At 36.5% G+C, this 22,207-nt stretch overlaps 1 protein-coding gene across 1 annotated transcript in view; it reads left to right on the forward strand.

Moving 5' to 3' along the window:
• Positions 1-22,207, forward strand: part of gpc6a (glypican 6a) — a 163,019-nt gene that overhangs the window by 105,481 nt on the left and 35,331 nt on the right. Inside the window, exon 5 of the mRNA XM_042414051.1 lies at positions 20,927-21,057. Within this exon, the coding sequence (XP_042269985.1) occupies positions 20,927-21,057 (131 nt within the window). The remainder of the gene's footprint in view (positions 1-20,926; positions 21,058-22,207) is intronic.

Consider the following 22,207-nt stretch of genomic DNA (forward strand, 5'->3'; position numbering starts at 1 on the left):
AAACACATTTTCTATAGTGTTTCCAGCTGAGCTCGGTGAGTAATATAGCACTTCAGTTAGGCTGTAAGTAGCTGGCTGCTGTAAGCCCTCCTGTTAAATGGACACCAAGGAGGCACATAGAGTGTTCCCTCTGGATCTTTTGTAGGCCAATGCTTTATTTGTTATGTACCCCATTTCCAACCCCCAACTCACCCACCCACTCTAACTGATTTTTTTAAATGGGGCAACGTCTTTTTTTTTTCTTTTTTTTTTTTTTCCTTGTGACATCCCTGAAGACTGTGTGTCAAACGAACTGCACTTCTAAGCTTTTGGCTGTTGTGTGACAGGCCTGTCGTTCGAGAAACCATCAGATGACGTACCGCTCATTCTCTCCGATGGCACGTCTGAAGTCTCAGATCAACGCGGGCCCCTATGCACTGAATGAGATGTCTCACAGCTTTATGACATGTGTTAAAAAGTTAGTGTCTTGTTCAGTTGTGAGGAGGCACATCTATTGCCGCAAAGGGACGTTCGGCTTGACAGTAATGGAAAAAGCTGTTGTTGCAACAGAATGATGAATCTGGTTAGACAAAAACACCCTTGAGGTGTAGAAAATGTGGATTTTTAATTTTGAACAAGTTTTCGTGCAGACATTGGGTTTTTTTGCCATGGAAAAACATTTGTTGTTGAAGGTATTATAATTAGACATTTAGAACCCAGGGGATGTTTATTTTCACCATGAAAGACTCATTTTTTGATGTCTGCTGACATTTTGTATTCATTATCTGTTGCTAAAGAACTTCGATTTGCTTACTATGCAGCTTGCAAGAAATATTGATTTGCCTTTCAGAGAAAACTTCTAAATGTATCAAGGGTCAGTTCTCACCACTGGAGCACATCTCTGCATTATAGAAATGTATGGATTGAGCCTGTACACAGTCTGTCATTGTCATCCCTTCACATCATCACTTGTTAGAGAGGATTAGATTAGAGGCATAGCCTCCAATTTTATAAGAACGCTCAATGACATTTACCTGTGGACTTGTTCATGCTTAAATGTCACTATTGATACCATTGATTGGTAAGACAACAGAAGGAGATTCAAGGCTTTTTATTTAGTTTCAAACATCCGCAGAATGAAAGAAAAGAGACATGAGTTTTGAAAATTGTCTATAATCTTTCTAAATCCAGCTGAATCTAGTACATTTATGGAATGATCTCTCTACGATGTACAAACTTGAGTTTAGTTCATTTTTACAGTAGTGGAACAAATCAAAATTGAGAAGTCTATTGCAGCATCTGTTGTAGATAATAAACACTGAATGAAACGGAGAATGCATCCTATTTAACATATTGTAAATATAATTTCAAATGTAAGTAAAATACTGTAAATCAAGAAAAACACAACCCTGCACAAAAATTAAATACTCAACATTTTTAATGTCAGTTATTTGCTGTTCAGTAAGATTCAGTGGAATCAACTGATTTTCAAATCTACATATCTAGCATTTTTAAAACCTTCTTTGGCTCACTATTTTCACCACGACATTCTGACACTGTTCTTTTTGTTGTCTTGACAAATGACACTGTCTGGCCCATTTGACACTTTCCACTCATTTCCATTTGTCAAGAATCCCTGCAGAAAACACTTGCAGGTTAAACTGGACTAACTCTGGTAAACACACAAGACAAATAGGTAGAAATTTCTAGCGTAGCAACATCAGGCCTACAGACAACACTGAATACAACACCTGCATGTCATAGCCTACTAGCCACAGGTGTAATTAATAACATGAATGCTGGCTGCATTCAGTGTAGATGAGCCAATTCCAGGTCCCTGCCACTGTGCAAGCGGACTCACTGGCATGGCTGAATAGGGCACTTTCATTGAACGGTGCCATTATTAATGTCATCAGTTAGACCTGTTTTTTTCCTGCTATGACAAAATGGCTGCTGTGAAAAAGGTCTGTTGTATAAAACTCAGCAGGTTGTACATTTTATGACATTGTTTATTATATGGAAATATGAGTTGTGATTCCAGTGAGGAAGACAGAAAATGGACACCGACAAGCATTTTTTCATTAAACTAAATGGAACATTTTTCTTTAACGTTTTTTGTCAATTTGAGTTGAATTGCGAGCTAATGATTGTGTCAGATGAGGTAAGCATTTCAAACAGAACAAGCGTGAAGCCCGTCCAGGCCAACGGTGCGTGTGCATATTAGTCCATGACTCATTTCCAGCTCAATACAGAAAAATAGTAGACCTGAGAAATATGGCTAAAAATAATGTCTTAATATTCGTAAACCTTATTGAAACAGCTTTATGAAATGAAAAATATTTTAGACTAGCCAGGCTGTAATAAACTTTAGATTTGAACAGACCAGTGAAAATATATTGTTTGTATGTCCTTTAAACAAAATAGAGTAATGCAAATACAAATTATAATACAAATGCAGCCTAAATAATCAGCTAAATGGCTGCATAACACTGCGGTGTACTGCAAAATACTGTTACAGTGAAATCTAAAAAGCCAGTTGTCAATGATCACAACATGGAGCAACTACAGGACTGTATGAACTTTTTCCTGCTTCCTCTCATACATTTATAGAAATGTTCTCTGCATGTTCCCTCATTCCCAAAACACAAAACACACGGTGACATCAACTTCTGCTGACATATTGTAAGACAACAGTATTCGGCCAAAGTGAAATAATAAATGGAGCGTGCTTTATTCTCTCTCTCTCCCTCTCTCTCTCTCTCTCTCTCTCTCTCTCTCTCTCTCTCTCTCTCTCTCTCTCTCTCTCTCTCTCTCTCTCTCTCTCTCTCTCTCTCTCTCTCTCACTGACAACAAACAAAAAAAAATGATTCACATCACATCAACACATGAAAGTCACATCACACGGCGGATTTTTTGTTGGAAAAATGAAGATCAAGGAATGTATGTCATCATTTTGCCATAAAGAATATGTATTTCATCTGATGAAATACAGTAGAAGACATTATGTCTTTTGCCTCTGCTGAAAGTGTGAAACAAGGAACTCAAGTTGCAACAGTTGAGTAGATCTTCTGTTTTAAGCCAAAACTAAATGTACTAATGTACTAATGTCTTGTGGGTCCATAGTAACAGATCATACAGGCTTATTCTTTCATTTTCACAGAAAAGTCAATAAATTACAAGGTAAATGTGCATAATGAGGCATTGAAATCACTGTAATCTCAAAAATAATGCAATTTTTTTGCCCATCCAAAACAAACTGAGATATTTAAGCAATTATATACTTGTACGTATCCATATAATCAGATAAAGATTTAATTATTCTGTGCTTCTTCTATAATACATACAACACTTGTGTGAAGTCTTTATAAATACTTGAAACATTTTTATTTTTCTTGTTTGTAAAAACAGTAGATGAAAGCATATGTTAGAATATTTTATATTCCCTTTCCATATAACATAGTGGCTTTTTTGCAACATTTCTGTAGGAAATAGAATAGAGGATGAAGATGAAAATGAACAGATATGATAACAACAAAACATGATTTTAGTTGAAAGCATGTCAAGGCAATGAAGTCAACATTTGAAAATGAAGTGCATTTAAAAACAAAAAGGGGGTTAGATTAACAACTGTACAAAGCCATTAAAATGTCACTTAACACAGAACATTAACAGCACAGTACCAGAAGTATTTATGAGACACGTTGTAATACAAATCGAGAAGACTTACGAGCTTGACTGACTGAAAGTAAATTCTACGCGATTTAACAAACTGATGGTTTTAATATACACATTTAAGGATTACTGTGGGGAGAGCAGAACAGAATATGCCACTGCCATGTTTATTCATGCAATCTGTAACACTGAGGCAATCATGACCTTGATGAATACTTTGATGTGGCCTACATACACTGCAGTATCCCTATTCAGAAGAAAGAAAAATGATTACAGCCATCCGTGTCATACATTTCAAAGTTCCAGTCAGTGTAATACAGTTGTTTCCAGTCTGCACAGGTTATCATGATGACTTCATGTCTTCCAGGCTGCAAATAGAAGACATGCTGTCAATTAGCAATGACCCTAAACCCACAGAAGGATGTGATTTACCTGCTTGTACCTGTGATTTTAGGCATCCGATGTGTGTGTGTGTGTGTGTGTGTGTGTGTGTGTGTGTGTGTGTGTGTGTGTGTGTGTGTGTGTGTGTGTGTGTGTGTTCGAATGTTTAGGGGAAGAATTCATGGTTTGGCCAATGGAAGATACCAGACCATCAGTCACCTGCCATCATGACAAATTTAGCCAGCTCTGCATCATGACAGACACATCATTATCATTTTTCTTGTCAGCACCTTATTAAAATACCCTTAGAGAGAGAGAGAGAGAGAGACAGAGAGAGAGAGAGAGAGAGGAACTCATGCAGTTATTCACGCACTACTTTTTCAGGCTTACCCCTCAACAACACCGCTTTTGACAGACAAGTGTCATCAGTTTAATATAATAACTTAATGGATTTACAGGAAAAGTAATGAACTCCTTCCAGCTTGAAATGAGAAGTCCTTTGTACACACCATTATCGTCCCTTATTGCGTGGACTTGCCTGTGCCTGTGTACACATTATTTCTCCTAATTAAGATATAGGCTTGTGTTGCCCTCTGTTGAGTCCTTTGACACCACAGTGTAAGCGATCCTTATTGATTTTATTTGCTCATTTCTTTTTAATTGCATGGATTGTGTCCCGGTGTAACTAGACCTCACCACAACCCCCTACTTCATAAGAATCCAAGCCAGTATTTTTTTTTCTGTCCTCCAAGAAGGACTTTCTGTGGTGTCTGCGAAATTATGAAGACAAACACCCTGCCAGCGCTTTACTTTAAATGATATAGATAGCTTTGCGGAAACTAAGCTCGCGCTCGGCTTTACTGCACAGAGTAGCCTACAAGATGTCCTCTTTGCTTGGTCCTGTAGGAAATGTGTTACCTTTCTCACTGTAAAGACTCCTGTCACCTAACTTCCACATACTTCAACTGACTCAAATATGACATGAAATACTGCATCTTTAAGTTAAGCCTAAGAGGTTTTAACAGACACACATACACAGACACAGGCACTGATTGAGTACGAAGCCTGATGATCTCGGTAACAGACATGACAGGAACAAACAAGCTAGCTGGTGGGTTCTTGCCTGTCAGAGAGCTGAAGACTGGATGACTCAGTTAGCCTTGGAGAAGTGATCTCTATATCCTTAGTGTAACCCAGAAACCAGTATTTTTTCTTTCTAATTGCTTCTGGCTGTGCACAATCTGCAAAATGCTGCTTTTTCTGTATATTTGGCAAGACTACTTACACCGCCACACTTTAACAACTAACATATCATTTTCATAATACCACAGCTGATGGATGCTTGTGTCTATATTTCATTATAATTGTATTGCCTTCACACACAACCACACTTAATGCTATTCCTGTTAGATTTTATCTTCTTTATTATAATTCTGGAAAATATGTTATTTGTATTGTTAAGCACTGATGAACACATTGTTTTACACAATTAAACATTTTTTTTGAATTTGCATATACCTTAAAAGACTAAATAAAAATTTGTAGCAATCCCTTTATTGAAAAATCTGATGAGAAGATTGATACCACTCACATTTGTCAGTTAAATATGAAGCTACAGCCAGTAGGCGATTATTTTAGTTTGGCATAAAGACTAGAAGCAGAGGAAAACAGCCAGCAGGTTCTGTCCAAAGAGGGGAAATATCCAGTTTCCAGCATCTCTTAAGTATTATATCTTGTTCTGTGTTTGTACAAAAATCGAAACGTAAAAACTACAAGTTACAGGACAGAGCCAGGTAAGGTCTCTTTAGAGTGTGTGTTTACTGTAACATGCAGGCTAGTTTAATGGAGAGTGAAAGCAAGAGATTAAGGGATAACCTTCAAGTTTTACTGCACATTGACAGCAGTGTCTGTGTGATCAATGAACTGTGGTGAATTTGAAGCAGTTGGTATGTAGTTAAAATAATTCAAACCTAATGGAACTAAAAATAATTTCATTGCTGTATATATATATATATATACACATACATATACATATAACTACCATCAGTTAGTTGATATTTCTGAATATCAAGCATAAACATTTTAACATTTCATTTTAACTTCAACTAAATAGATTATTGTGATGGTAGGCGAAAATGTCCCCCAAAAAGCAAAAGATGGAGGACATCAGGTGTCAGTAACAGCTAAGCTAATAAAAATGATCTGTTATCAATCCAAACATCTTTGACAGAAACGTGTGTAGAACTAATGTCTATTACACTAAGGCCATCAGCCCCCTTCCCTTTTTTATCACTGGATCAGGAAGTTATTATTGAATGGATCGTTATAATATGGATATTATTTATAAGATCAATTACCCACAGCTTGTCCAATTGATTAGCTTGTTTGTGAATGCCACTCATCATTTTATCAGGAGAATCTTAGAAGCAGCCGCTTGACAGGCAGTTGCAGCTGCAGGAGCTCAGGTGAGCTCTGGTATCAGCAGGCAGTTGGCTCAAACACAGTAGCACATTATTTTTTGGTTATTTTTCTCTTATTTGCTTGTAACATTTAAAGTTCACATATTTCACATTTAAATAATAATTTGCAGTCTCAGATATCAGTACAATTATATATCAAATATCTTAGTAAAATCAGAGAAAATGTCACATATCCTGTTTTAGGCAAGTTGTATAACCAGATAGATATGGAGTAAAGTAAATAGTGTGTATTGTATATGTGCACATTTGAGAAAAAGAGATAAGTGAGTAAATGCACACATGGGCAACTGTGTATATATTGGCTGTCTGACCAAATATGTCCCTGCCAAAGTTAAAACCAATCCTACGCCCTGGAAAAAAAAACACTACATACACTGGAAAATAAACAGTTAACCAGCAGACGCCGTAGTGTCCTTCAGTGGTAGAAGTAGAGACAAAGCGTTAATGTTAAAAGACAAGAGTGTTCAAATGTGAGGAACAACAGACATGAGACTTCAGTTAAACAGAAAAAAACACCCTATCAAGAAATATGTGTTCAGGTATTGAGCTACAATCCAGCTGTAAGTACTCGAGAGAATGCCTGTGGAGACTTCCCAAAGGCAGACAAAAATGTTGGCAAGTTAGAGAGTCTTTTGCAATTGATTCACCTCTTTGCAGCTGCAAAGTGGAAAAAGTATTACAGGAAACTGACTCTGACGTCTTTGTAGCAGAGTGCTTTTGGCAGCATTTGTGTTTTTAGACGGGAGTGCTCTGAGTGAGAGTGAAAGGGTGAGGTTTGTTTCCAGTGAGCTTCTTCAACATGAACCTTTTCCAATGAGCTAAAAATTCAATTGTAACAATAGCGAAGTGTGCAGGTTGTGTCTTGTATCAAACCTGATTTGAAAATGGTTGACAAATGCAAGATGATTTCCTCCCTCATAAATTCTTTTTATGACATAAAATGACATAAAATATGAAACATCTGCAAGCTGTTGTAGCTCTTAAAATAAAACACAATTGCATCATAGAACTGTAGAACACACTTACAAAGACATAATGTGTTTGTAATCTGTTATGTCATGTCTGTGTGCCTTTATGTGTTCATCCACTGAGCCCTTCAAAGAAAGGTCAGAGAGCTTGGTGGACTTTTGGGACAAATATTAATCCATGGCTTTATCACAGTTAGTCTCTGTAGAGCACTTTTAGGGGATGGATTGATTCAAAATAATCTGCCATTGAAAGTTTACGATTATTTTTAAATGTTCAACTTTACACATATGTTCACTGAAAATTGTAGCATTTCAGCTATTTTTATTTGTTGCAGCTAGTTTATATTTGTAGTTTCTAAAATCTCATTAAATTAGGGCTTCAACAAATGATTATTTTTATTAACAATTAATTTGCCAGTTATTTTCACAATTAATCAATTAATCATTTGGTCAATAAAACATCAGAAAATGCTGAAAACACCCATCACAACATCCTGAAGTCCAAATGTCCAACTAACAGTCCACACCCCCCAGAATATTAAATTTACATTTAATAACCAAGTTATTAAGTTATTACTACTATAACAGTAGTGGGAGACCACGAAAAGCAACAAAGTCAAATTTGAGAGCCTGGAACCAGCAAATGTTTACCATTTTTGCTTGAAAAATGATTATTTGGTCATTAAATTAGTTGCTGATGAATTTTCTGTCAATTGACTAATTGATTTATCAACAAATCGTTGCAGTTCTACATTAAATACACATGCTCATAATACAGATGACATGAACAATGGATTGAACCCTAAATCCTGCATGCACTAAAGTATATACATGTACAAAAAAAAGTTAGTTTACCAGCACATTTCAACTATATGACCATTCCAAAAACATTTTCTGACCAGCTAAAGGTATATTAAAAAGACACTTACTGTAACTGTACGCTTACAGCAAAGCAAGCCACACCACACCCGTATATTCCAGTCCCTCTGAGGTATCTGACACAAAGCCTAATTAGACCAAAGTTTGTTTGTTTTTTTTTTTATTTAAATGTATTGTGAGTCTGGCCTCTCGTTTCTAAGACAGTCCTACAACAATGAGAACTGGGAAATGGATGCATGGATGTTCGTCATTCAGCATGTTTACATACTAATAAAGGGATTAAAATCAATATCCAGACTAGAAGTTGACTGATAGTGGATTTTTAAAGGCCGATATAATAACTATAGTTTGGAGCAGGAAAAAGCCGATAGCCAATTAATCGGTCAGTATCACTCCCCCTCATCCCCACCCCCTGTGAAAAAATTTGACACTGTCAGAAATGAACAGTCTTTTACTTTATTAGAAACTGGATAACTGTTGAACTGAACGTCTAAGTAAAGTAATAAAAACTTAAAACCTGCTCGTCCTCTCAATGTCAGGGCGAAGCCACTAACCAGCTGTTGGGATGTGTATCTTAGGATTTTATCTCTATCTTATCTATACTCTTATCTATCAATACTCCTACTGGTTCTTTTTCATTATTAAAGAACTGTGTTTCTTTAAATGATCATTATCAAAATTATTCAGAACAGGATTAGAATCGATTTTATGTTTTAAATATAACTAAATAATGTTTCCAGAGAAGCAACAGTAATGTTTACAACAGCAAAGTCACTATATAAACTGAATAATATCTCACTGGAGACTAATCTAATAATATTTCTGACATCACAATATTGAGTGAAGCATATAAACAAAGAAGAACACAGACATCAGTCAGTATCAGTCATTCCTCCCGTCCTCTGTGCTCCTCCCTTTGCTACTGCTGTGATTCACTGCTGCAGGTACTGCTGATAGGCGAGGGGGCTGGTTTGTCTCAGCCAGTAGCTATGTTAACAAGAATTTGCCAAGATATGTGGCAAACTAACCTAGAGAGGTAGGCTGCATAAAGACAGTTTTCATTTTAGCTTGTTGAACAGGTGATAATCTGTTTTAGGTATTGATTCATGTCATGATAAGAAGGTCATGGTGTTTTTTCCCGTTTTTTTAGCACAGAGACTGCACATAGAATAATTTTGTGAAAGTTGAAAATCATCAAGGAAACAGCAAATACAGCATGAACCTGATTTCATCTCGTGCCAGCATATTTTTAAGTGATTCATATGGTAATGGTGAAGAGGATTTGCGTGCTTTTGGTGTCTTATGGCAGTCATGGTTGACAGAAAGAATTAAGTTGAGTCCTGAATGTCTGAGATGTAATTAAAAAGTAATTACTAGCATGATACATTTATTAATGTACTTTCACAGTTTACAGAAATACTAATGCAACTACAGTAGATTAATAAATCAGAGGTCCCGTCATTCACTTTCTTAACTGGAGTGATGTGCATTTATGCAAATCAATGATTTGTTTTATGTATAAGTTATTTGTAAGCTTAGCACTTTGAAATTTCATTTCTACTTCAGTTTGACACATCCTCTTAGAGACACCAGAGTTCCTCTATCTCCCTGTCTCTTTCTAACACTGTGTGTGTCTGCGTGTTTGAGATGAAGGACCTGGCATGTTCCTTTTATGTTTTGTAATCACAGGCAGTCACCACATTTGGAGAAGGCACCTCTCTTTGTATTTTAAGTTGGACCCATGTCATTGACTCATGATAGAGCACATTTGTATTGAGTAGTGCTAATGCTCAAGGATGATGTGAACATATTACATGCATGTGTAAACACAAGTAAAATTTGTATGTGTGTGTGTGCGTGTGTGTGTGTGTGTGTGTGTGAAACACAGAGAGCAGAGGAGAGGACAGAGAAGCAGCATGACCGTAAATGACAACAAAACGCAGTAGAGAACTCTCAGCATAGTTTTTTCTGTTTATTCGGCTTAGGCGCTGTGAAAAAATACTTTTGCGCTGCACCTGAGTCTTATAATGGTAGAGAAAACCTTGATTACCTTGACTTTGTGTGTATGGAGTCTCCATACAAAATGGTGATGTACATCCCTGCACGACCAGTGGAGGCTGCACAGCCATCAGAAACTATCGGAGCCAGGTTCTGTCCATTCTGATTGTTTTAAAACGTCCTATCGGCACTGATTGATCGGCCAAACCAATTTATCAGTCTATCTCTTATCCAGACGTTGTTACTATGTTCGTGTCTGAAAGAATATGTTTAACTCTTCAGGCTAATAGGAAAACGGAATATTTAGCAATACATGTTAACAGTAGGTTTCTTGTAACATAGAGCCCTTTTACTGTCACAACAAAAAAAATAAAAATAAAAATTCTCTTAAAATTGTAAGGTTGTCCCACATTACCCAATCTTTAATTGTACATGCTTGTTCTTTATAATTTCCTCTAGTATATCATTAAGTCTACTCATAATTATCTTAGGAACTATTTTATAGTCAGTATTCATGATGGTAAGATGTCTATAATTATCTATATCAGATTCATCAACTTTTTTATACAATAAGCAAAGAACACCTTCATAAAAAGAGTCCCCCATACAGCCACTGTGGAGACCTTCATTATACATGGAAGTGAGCAGGTTTATGACTTCATCAATATACAACTGATAAAACTCAGCGGGCAGGCCATCAGGACCGGAGCTTTTCCCAACATTTAACTGTTTGATGGCCTGTACTACCTGGTCTGTATCACCAAGAAGTAAAAGTCAACAGGCTGTATAAAGGGATAGTCTCCAAAAAAGTGTTCACATATGCAGTTTTTATTTTCTTATATGCGGTTGCACATAAATCTCTAATAACTTCTCTTTTCATATTTCACAGAAAACAGCACCACTGTCTGTTAATCAAGTGATAGTGTGCTTACTTACGTGATTACAACCTTAATGCAAGTACAATAAACCAATTAAGGCGTTTGCAGTTTCAGTAATCCAGGTATTGCTTTCCTCTACTTGAAATCATTGACTTCATGTAAAATTCACTGACTTTGAATCACTGGTGTTGGTCATTTCATGGTTTTTATGTTTTTGGGGGAGACAAGTTAGCCTTTAACAACATATATTAGGGGGAGACACTGAGACACAGCAGGCAAGTCACCAGTCACCAGTTCATTGTAAGCCTAACACAAATGAACTCGATCGCCAATCAGTCACCAATCAATATTCAGTCTTCATTCCATTAGTTGGTTCTTTTTTAAATGTGCAACGAAGCATGGAGTTAAAGTCAAAAATCAAACCTGTATCTGTCAGTGGTACTAAATGTAGAGTCATGGTTGTGCTGAAAACAGGAAATCTGAAACTGTAATAGTGCTCAACTCAAACAGTAAATGCACAAAGAATTTTTAAAAAAGTTAAAACTAATATTTTTTTCACATTTCTCCTATCTTTCTTTTCAGTTCTAGTGCACATATTGTATTGTGAACTGATATAATAATCTCCAAGAGGCACACTCCCATCCATGAAGCCTTTGCAGGTGCTACTGGGTAGCAATTATCTTCTGTGAAAGCAAAAAAAACCCCAAGACATCAGCGATAGACAACACATCAAAGAGCCCTTCTGTTGTATTTAGGTGACACATTATTCCTTCGCTGAACAAAACCAGTTTAGTTTTCCTCTCAGCTTGTCAAACTCACAAAGCATGTAAACAAGAAGCTGTGTCCCCAAGCATGTGGAGTCTCACAGCGACGTCTCTCTGACATGGAGCTACAAGATCAAAAAGGCCGTCGCAGAGTTGGTTCAGTTGTGTCGGAATAAACTACACTGGCCATGTGCACTATGTCATCCAGTATAATTGATTGTTTCTAAAGTACTGCTCATAGTTTTTAGATAGAATCTATGGCTAGGAGACATAATATATCAACCTGTGTTTGCACAAAAAACACATGTTGAAGGGAAATAATGTTATCTAAGTGGATTTGTTGATAAAGATGACAGTCTTTTAAACTTTCTTTTCCATTTTTGTGCTATCATATACTCTAAGTAAAACAATGAAGAATTACATTTTATCTTCAATGCACTGATTCCAATGTCTTCATGATATTTCTGCACAGAAAGAGTTTAGAGAAACTGATCTAGTTCATGCACTGTCTCTGTATAGCATTTGTCATGATGAGTGTAATTTCCAGCATGTAGACAAAACAACACCATTGGCAATGGAATAATCATCTGTCTCAGGTGATTTATGCAGGGTGTCATCAACTTCTATTGTTGGATGCATAGTGTTTGTATGCTGACATTTGCACTAGTTTGCATTGGCAGATGGTAAAAGTTATTCTTTCCATTTTCATCACAGCAACTCTGAATCACTGGGCAGACTTTTATTTGTGGGCACCGGGTGACAATTCTTTTTGTATTATGTTCATCATTTCCAATACATTAGAATCATCCCTCAATTAATTCATATCAACACTGGAAGGGTAATTGCTGTCATAAAAAACTGTTGCTGATGCTCATTAAAGTTTGAGTGCATCACAAATTATACAGCAAATTTAAAAATTGATATGTATATGTATTTAAAAGAGAATCATTGCTCTAATTCACATTGAAAATTGAGATTTATTTCAAGAGAATGGCAGAACATATACAACAGTAGATCTGCCAGTTTCCATCATTGTGAGAGTGATATGCCTGTAAATCCTAAAGACTCACACTAGATGATTTTTTAACACAGTGTAAGCCTGGCTGGTCCATTTCTGAACTCTGAACTGAATTTGCACAAGACTTGACACTCTGGTCCTTCCATTGACTCCAGAGCAGCCATGCAGAGCCCAGTAAGATTTTTTTCTCAAGTGTTTTATTTAACTTGGTGCCTGTCTGGTTTATATGGTGTGAAATAGTCCAAGATTTTGTACCTCTGCAATCTGAGAGAGATCCTATTGATGGTCAGCGAACAAGAAGAGAAATCACTACTGACAACTCCCGCTCACAAAGATGTTTTTTCGCATTACGTTAATCTCAGATTTCAGCTACTTGATCCTGCTAATTTGCTTAAATAACTTTATTTTTTTTAAAAACATATCTCAAGGAAAGAAAAAAATGTCAGTAAAATTATAAATAAAGTGAAAGAGGTTACTGACACACGTTTTGTCAGTGTTATTCTTGTCTATTCTAGACTATGTAGTTTCTCTGCTCTGGAAAAGAAACCAGAGAGCACATGTGTTATAAATGAATTTATAGTTACCTGCTCAGGATGAATCTTGTAGTGTGTGACAGAAATTGATCTTATAGTGGGTCTATTTATTGCTCCAGTGCCACTAATCATGTCAAAATTGTATTGACTACACAGTGACCAAAAGTAAATGGACTCAATTTGATTTGCCACTGAGTTGAGACACTTGTGGCAGAAATACCTGTGAAACTTAATAAAACAGCCATGAAATTAAAAATCAGAGGGTAAAAAAAATGCTTTGGATAATTGGAAATACCTTTTATTTGTCTCTTGACGTCTTCACATAAAAGTTGTTGATTTGTCACAGATTCACACATGAATGATTGCTGTCCCCTGAGGGACTCTGCCGGTAGTTTGTTGGAGTCTTTCCAAATCCCTCTAGGTGAGGGGGAACAAAAAAACAGTTTTTCATTACAAAATAACTGAGCATGTAGCCTGAAGCAAAAAAGAAAAATAAATCTGGCAATAAACATCCAGTTATATTAGAAACAAAAATCTTGCACCTTAATGCACCCAAAGGAGTTTCTGACCTCTGGTAGCACTGTGGAGCTTCTTTTTTTAAATGAATGGGTCCCTGTTTTTCGTTTGTCTTGTGAACGTGCACGAAGACGCATACACGCAGGTGATATATGATACATACATTCCTGCCAATTGCTTCACACTATTCCACTGATTTACAGGTGGTGTTAATGTAACAACAAAAACAGGGGAGAAGAAGACAAACAAACATTGCAGGATTCAAACTTAAAAGAAAAATCAGCTTTGTGAAGGCTTTATAAGGAGGGAAATGAATTTGACACATTTGTTAGACCTTAAGGATACGCACAATGAGTTTTGGTGAGTATAACTGAATGTAAACACAAGAAAACTCTACTGCTACAGGGATAAGCAGTATTGAGTTGAACTGAATTAAATGCATTCATAAAAATAGTCAGAGGATGGTCAAATCCATGATCCTTGTCAAAAGAATATTGTTGAAAGGGTTCAAGGGCTCAAAATTTGAAAAAATCTGTGGCAAAGTGGCAAAAGAAGATACATACACCAGATCCATAATCCCTAATTGTCTGGTTTTATACAGTAAATTTCCCCAGGGTACATTGTATTAAAAGGAATTTTGAAGTCAGCAAGTTGGCAGTGCCACAAGTACTTTTTTGTAAAGATTTTTATGTAAATCTTGTGAAATCTACAGTATTAAAATGACAGACAGACAGAAACACTTTTTAAAACTATTTCTATAGTTTGGATCATTTTACATAAAGTGGTATCAGCTACAAGGTCAATATTGTGCAAAACTGAAAAAGAAACTGTGCACTACAATATGCGCTCTTCTTTGCTCTCATGTAGTAATGATTAATGGTGAGAAAAGATTAATTTTTAAGACACTTTTCATCAACAACCCATCATTTTTAAAAGTGTTCCTGCATGTGACATAATTTCAGAAGTTATTTAAGCATGTAGAAGTGACCCTTCCTCATAGCAATTCATATGGCTGACGCATCCTCACAATCCATCAAATATTCATTAAACTATATGAAAAATAGGTTGTCAGAACTCAGCTGAGGATATCACTTAGGTCTTTGAGTCTTTTATGGAATGAGTAACAGAATCGCTGCCAATATCCCCTCTACTCTCACTGAATTCCACTGAGGCTTTTTTCAGCCACGGCATTAGAGAGCAGTACTCTGCTAAACATAGGCAGCTGAAGACTTCACAGGACTCGGGTTGGCCCCCTGCAATGACCTCCAGCCAGCTCCTGATGGAAATCTAACCAAGCATCACGCCCAATTTGAGACTCCAGAGTAAACAAACAAGAGTGCTCTTCAAAGGCGCAGCCACTAAAAGACAGAAGAGGGGAGTCTATCTGCTGCTCTTTTCACTCAGTGCACTGTAAATGCACATGCCTGACTTACAATACATGAACATGTTTGTCTGCAAGAAGACAAAATAAATTCACATTATGTGTTTTTTTCTTTTTTAAGAGAAGATAAAAAGAGATTATACTGTTAATCACAGGATACACCATTCTTAAGAGTGATGTAAGGATGTGATGTGAAATTTTGTGCTTTAATCATAACACCCTATTAGATCCACTTAACTTTATAACCCCAGAACACAATGATACGATGCATCACTTCTCCATGTTTGGTCAAAACTCAGACCTGTAGTGTCTGAGTTTGGATTAGAGTAAGCTGCACACATTTGTGGATAGTTTGACGCATATTCAATTCTGTTCCTGACAACCGTTCAAAAACAGGTTTACCATAGTTGGATCATGAGGCCTGAGTCATAAATGGAATTCAACTTTGGCAGCTGTCCTGGAATAATTTGGACTGAACCTGACTTTGGCAACCCTGACTAAGCAGTCTCACAATGCTGGAAACTGGCTCTCTTAACCTTGGCTTTTCCATTTATGCTATCAGAGTATGCAGATGAAATTAGACACAATACCAGATCAAGAGCAACATACTGATTATGAGACAAGATGAAACAGTTGAACCTAATTAGTTATTTTTGGCAGAAAAATATATAGCAAGGTATAAAATACATGTATAGAACATTAGCACACAACTGGAATATAAAATGATACAATAGAAATATTACAAAAAGCAACATCCATCAAGTACCAGAAATGTGCAGCTTTTTATAATAGTTAATATTTACAGTCCTATTTACAATTTAGTCAGGAGTCTGTAGAGTGAGTATGTAAAAGAAATTGACTTTACTTTTGGTCAATTTCATGAGCCTTGTTGGACAAGTTGTTGCCTGAACTTGTAAACTGTCACCCAGTTGATGTTTGATTATCATTAGTCTTCTGTGTTTGAACCACTGAAAAAGTAACATATTAATGCTGTCTTAATACATAACACACAGAAGTACAAGATGTCTGACTTTTTCACCAACAATAATGGTTCTGTCTCAAAGAAAATAATCATTTAATCTGGTATAATCCCAGATTAAAGTCAACACCAAAATCTCATCAGCTGATTATGGGCCAAAGGTTTGTCCACGAGATTTTAGCCAAATCAGTTGTTGATTTCATCAGATATTTGCTCATTTTGTTGGCAAAAGTGTCTGTGTTTACTGTAAGTACATTAAAAATACTATAGATAGGTCTTTAATAGTGCTCTCAAAATGAATGTTAATTTTTGAATTAATTTGAAATATTTAACGCGTTACAAAAATTAATGTGATTAATGCATTACTGTCTTTCAGAGGCTACGGCAGGCTCAGTTTTAAAGTTAGTGAAGACATTGGTATTGTGTGAAACTACACGCCCTAAGGCATCCATTGATACCAACCATGTCATGATAGCTTGTCAGGCTAAATAACACTCAAAAGTTAGGCTAAAGTTTGGTGAGGGAAAAAGGGTTCCTTTGAACTCTTTCTCTCTGTCTCTGTGTCTTCTATGTGTGAATCAGAATCTTTCCTTGTTCTTTTTTCATATTTGCATGGACTATTGTGGACGTTATGGAAATTCAACTGGCACTTGAACATGGAACACATTTATTGTTGTTAATTATGATTTATAGTAGTGAAGAAATTATTGCCTTCTAAGATGATATCTAATTTTAATGGCCTTGATGGTTTTGAAATTCAACTGGCACTTTAACATATAGGCCTGGGTTTTGTTATTATTTCTGTTTGTGCATATAAAAAAATATGCCTTTCAAACTGACAGTCAATGGTCTTGATGGTTTCTTTGGAAATCTATAGTTCACAGGAGAGAATCTGTGTTCAAAGTGAAAAAGTTGCTATTAAACAATAGTATTTGAATTTACTTCCTTGGTGTTGATTCTACATTAATTCCCATGATTTCACATTTTAATATCCATTATTACAAGCTTCAATATTAAGAATAAAGTAAGTGATTAACCATGATTAATCACAGCAAACTGTGCAATTAAACTCTTTTTTTTTTTTAAAAATTGCCCAAATATTTAAACATACTGTACTATATACATATCTCTTCTCTGATGAGGTTTGGTCATATCTGCACAGTACTGGTAGGATGAGACAGGGTACTCTGATAATTATTACAGCTGAATTCAATATTAATTAGCAATACAAGGTTGGAGTATTAATCTTTATGCTTTTAATTCACCTCTCTGCAAACAAGCTAGGGCTCTCTCTTCTGTACTCACCTGTCCTCTAAATCACGCCCTTCAGTCAAACGAGTGAGCTTAATATCCGGCCCTGTCAATAGCTGCTGAGAGGAGGGAGACTTTATGTTCCTTGGGTCTCATGACAGGTACTCTGAAATGCAGGCTGGAGGGCAGGAGCTCAAACTCATTCGGCAAGGGCTGGTCAAGGCATTCTTGAGTGGTATTGGTTTTCCTCAGTGCCCACTGTTACACTGTAATTCTGAGAGCTACACCTGACTTACCCCAATGATCATATTTGTCAATTTCACAAGGCCTCTAAGCTTTTCTCACTTAAAAAGTTAAAGTTTCCACACCAGGTTCCACTACACAAAGTTAAAACAGACTGTCAAAGTATTGTACAGCAGCCATTAAGTCTGCAACTTTGAGAAGGTAGATTAAAGTTTGTGTCTAATTTCCTACTAACAGTCAGTCAGTATTGGTTTCCTTTAAAAATAATGACATTTTTTAAGCATAACCAGGCCATTTCAGTTGCCTAAACATAATCTGAATAACAGGGGTAAAAGAAAAGAAAATGCTGTCACTTTTTTTCCCCAGTCAGTCATTTTTTTTTCAGTCATTTAGGCATTATGGAAGGCATTGACAAATGATCTTTCGTCATTTATCTAAGAGGGCTTGTTGTTTTTTGCTCAGTAAGTAAGTAAGTAAGTAAGTACATTTTATTTGTATAGCGCTCATCATAGATATAAGTCACAAAGTGCTTTACAAGGCATACAAAAAGAGAGAAAACATAGCAGATGAAGTGACCACCCAATACAAATACACAATGAAAAACATATAATGCTGATACGGTGTTTACTGGTTACCCGAACACCTGTCTAAACAGGTGTGTCTTTAGCTGCTTTTTAAATGAATCCACAGAATCAGCAGACCATAAAGGTGCAGGCAGAGCATTCCATAGTTTAGGTGCCACAAAAGGCCTCAAAAGGTTAATCACCACGGGTCTTAAGGCAGGTGCGTGGGACAGACAGCAAGTTTAGCACATTTGACCTAAGAGAGCGAGCTGGTGAGTAAGGGTGTAGTAGCTCAGCCACATATGCAAGAGCCTGACCATGCAATGCTCTGTAAGTAAGAATGAGGATTTGAACAGGATCCTAACACAACAGGGAGCCAGTGAAGAGTTTTAAATACAGTATAGGGGTAATATGAGATTGTTTGTTTGACCTAGTGAATAATCTTATGGCAGCACTCTGGATAGTCTGCAGATGATCAAGGGCAGACTGTGAGATGAGATAAAGGCATGTATTATCATCTCTAGTTAGGCAGTTGACACTACAGATCTGAATTAAGTGGAAAAACAAGATCTGATTAGCTGCTTGACATGGGGGTCAAACAACGAGGATTGATCAAATATTACTTCTGAATTACTCAGTTTGGAGTGGGCAGCAGAGGAAAGAGGCCCAATACTTTGCATAATCATGGGGGAAACCTTACCCTTTTCTGGGGCAAAAACCAGAACCTCCGTCTTATCAGCTTTGAGCTGTAGAGAATTTTCTGCGGTCCAGTCCCTAATAGCGTTAAGATAGTCAAAGAGCCTAGATAACCTAAAAGCCTCACTAGGTTTGAATGAGAAGTGGAATTGGATATGATCTGCAAATAGATGATAAGCAATGTTAGATCTGTTTATCAGTAGTGCTCCGTAAGTCCTAAATTTTCTTGCACCTCACTGGTGATGTTTAGAAATTGAATTGTGAGCAGTGCTGAAACAGTTTTACACTAACAGTGATGAAGACAACAAGAGACCATTTAACTTATTTCATAAATAGTTTTTTGGCAGTTTATATTAGATGCAGTTACTTTGCAAAAGTTTGAATGGTGGAAGATGTGTTTTTGAGCCTGTGTCACAGCAGTATGTGCAGTCATCATGCTTTTCCCCCTAAGCATACAGAGCCCCACTGGAGGCCAATGATCACTCTGTATCTGTATCAAAGTTCTAGTTATGATCATATTTGATTTACACTGCCATTCTACTGTTGCTAAAGGCTCAGTGGATGAGGAGCTGCTGCTCTTTTGTAGGGAGCAGCCCCCACAAGGGTGAATAGGCTTTTACTGATTGGTCCACTGCATACCAGCAATATCAATGCACAGAGAGTCGTCCTGATATCACCGCTTTCTGCCCTCCCACTTAACCAGTGCTATCACCTCGAACAAGACCTGGTGGACTATTAATTACTTGTTTGAGAGACAACACAGAGTCTAATGAAAATATCAAACACATTATTTTCACCGCCAACATCTCCCTGTCTGACACGATCAATAGTACCATTCCTCTGTATGAACATATTAATATCACATTGTTTTAATGAAAATGAAAAGTGGCAGTGGGGTGGGTAGTCTGTTTTAGGTATTGATTCATGCCATGATAATAAGGTCATGGCCTTTTTTCCTGTTTTTTTTTTTTTTTAGCACAAAGACTGCACATAGAGTAATTTTGTGAAAATTGTTGTTTTGAGAAAATCAACAAGGAAACAGCAAATACAGCATGAACCTGATTTCATCTCGTGCCAGCATATTTTTAAGTGATTCATACGGTAATGGTAAAGAGGATTTGCATGCTTTTGGTGTCTTATGGAAGTCATGGTTGACAGAAAGAATTAAGTTAAGTACTGAATGTCTGAGATGTAATTAAAAAGTAATTACTAGCATGATACATTTATTTATGTACTTTCGCAGTTTACAGAAATACTAATGCAATGCAGATTAATAAATCAGAGGTCTTGTCATTCGCTTTCTTAACTGGAGTGATGTGCATTTATGCAAATCAATGATTTGTTTTATGTATAAGTTATTTGTAAGCTTAGCACTTTGAAATTTAGTTTACACTTCAGTTTGACACATCCTCTTAGAGACACCAGAGTTCCTCTATCTCCCTGTCTCTTTCTAACACTGTGTGAGTCTGTGTGTTTGAGATGAAGGACCTGGCATGTTCCTTTTATGTTTTGTAATCACGAGCAGTCACCACATTTGGAGAAGGCACCTCTCTTTGTATTCTAAGTTGGACCCATGTCATTGACACATGATAGAGCACAGCACCCTGAGGGTTTTGTACTGAGTATTGCTAATGCTCAAGCATGATGTGAACATATTGCCATATGTGCATAAACAGAAGTAAAATTTGTAAAGTTGTGTGTGTGTTTAATATCTCTGAGCTGACATGTGTCCTCTGTGTTATGACAGATGCTATGTTGCTGGTGGCAGACAGACTGGAGGGACCCTTCAACATCGAAGCACTTATAGAGCCAATAGACATCAAGATCTCAGAGGCTATCATGACCATGCAGGACAACAGCATGCAAGTGTCAGCCAAGGTAATGTATTCTGAATTAGTTTTGTTCACAGCACTATGCTATGATGTGAACTGATTGTATTAGATGTTAGATGACATTGTTTTTTTTCCTAAAAGTAATATACATTTACAATTAAAACATAAACAAACCAATTTAGGCTTAGTTATTTCAAATTATGGCAACCATTTTTTATTCATCTGAATTCTCATGATGTGGGTGAAAGCTATACTGTATATTAAAATGGAAATACAATGAAATGACTCATTGAACACAGGAACAGCAGTGTTTCGTCTAAGATTGTCACGGATATGGATAAGTGGTGTTGACAGTGTCGTCATGGACACGCGCATTAAGGTGGTAGTCCGTATCAGTGTATTTCTCTATACTGAGCTGAAATGAAATGAATGCACATAAATTAGATAAATAAGTATTAACAATATTTATTTACAACACATAAATAAACGCCAGGCTTATGGATGATAGATGGATCAATCGGTCTCTATCTTAAAAGCAAATCTCGATTTTCAGACCTTCTATTTGGTCCTTAATATAGATCAATGTTTGTAATATAACAAAATAACAAAACTGACTTATGTGGAAATAATTTGCTCAAACTTAAAGCCAAATCAAGACAACAGTTAATTCTGTGTTTACAACAGTTATTAAAAGATCTGTATTAAAAGATCTGTATGTCCTTTTATAGCAGGTTTTAATCTTGTGTTTTGTTTGTTGAGATGTCCTTTAGGTATAGATTGTTCTTTTAAAATATTTACAGAGCAGTAATTCATCTAGATACAAGTGTAGGTTAGACCTTACCAGTTTTTTCTGCCTCCTGCTTTGAATTCTCCATCACCTGATGCCTGGGCTGCTTCACATGTTTCTCTTTCCTCCTTAAACTTTTTCTTTTAAGTTTGAGTCAGTTGCACCTTCTTCCTTTTGAATCAGTTCTTTATTTTCTCCTTGTTTTTCTTTCAACACCATTTTACCCTGTAATTCTTCCTCGCTTCTGTCCCCTCTCTGCTGATTCCTTCACTCACTCTGAAAATGTAAAAACCCTTCTTTTTAAAAGTCTGAGTGAGCATGAAGAAGAACTTTAACTTGCACGGTGTTAATTACAGTAATTGTGGACAAACAACACATGGTGGGAATGCATCAGCAGTCAAGTTATCCA

The sequence above is a fragment of the Thunnus maccoyii genome, chromosome 1 (genome assembly GCF_910596095.1).
Source record: "Thunnus maccoyii chromosome 1, fThuMac1.1, whole genome shotgun sequence".
Lineage (NCBI taxonomy): Eukaryota > Metazoa > Chordata > Actinopteri > Scombriformes > Scombridae > Thunnus > Thunnus maccoyii.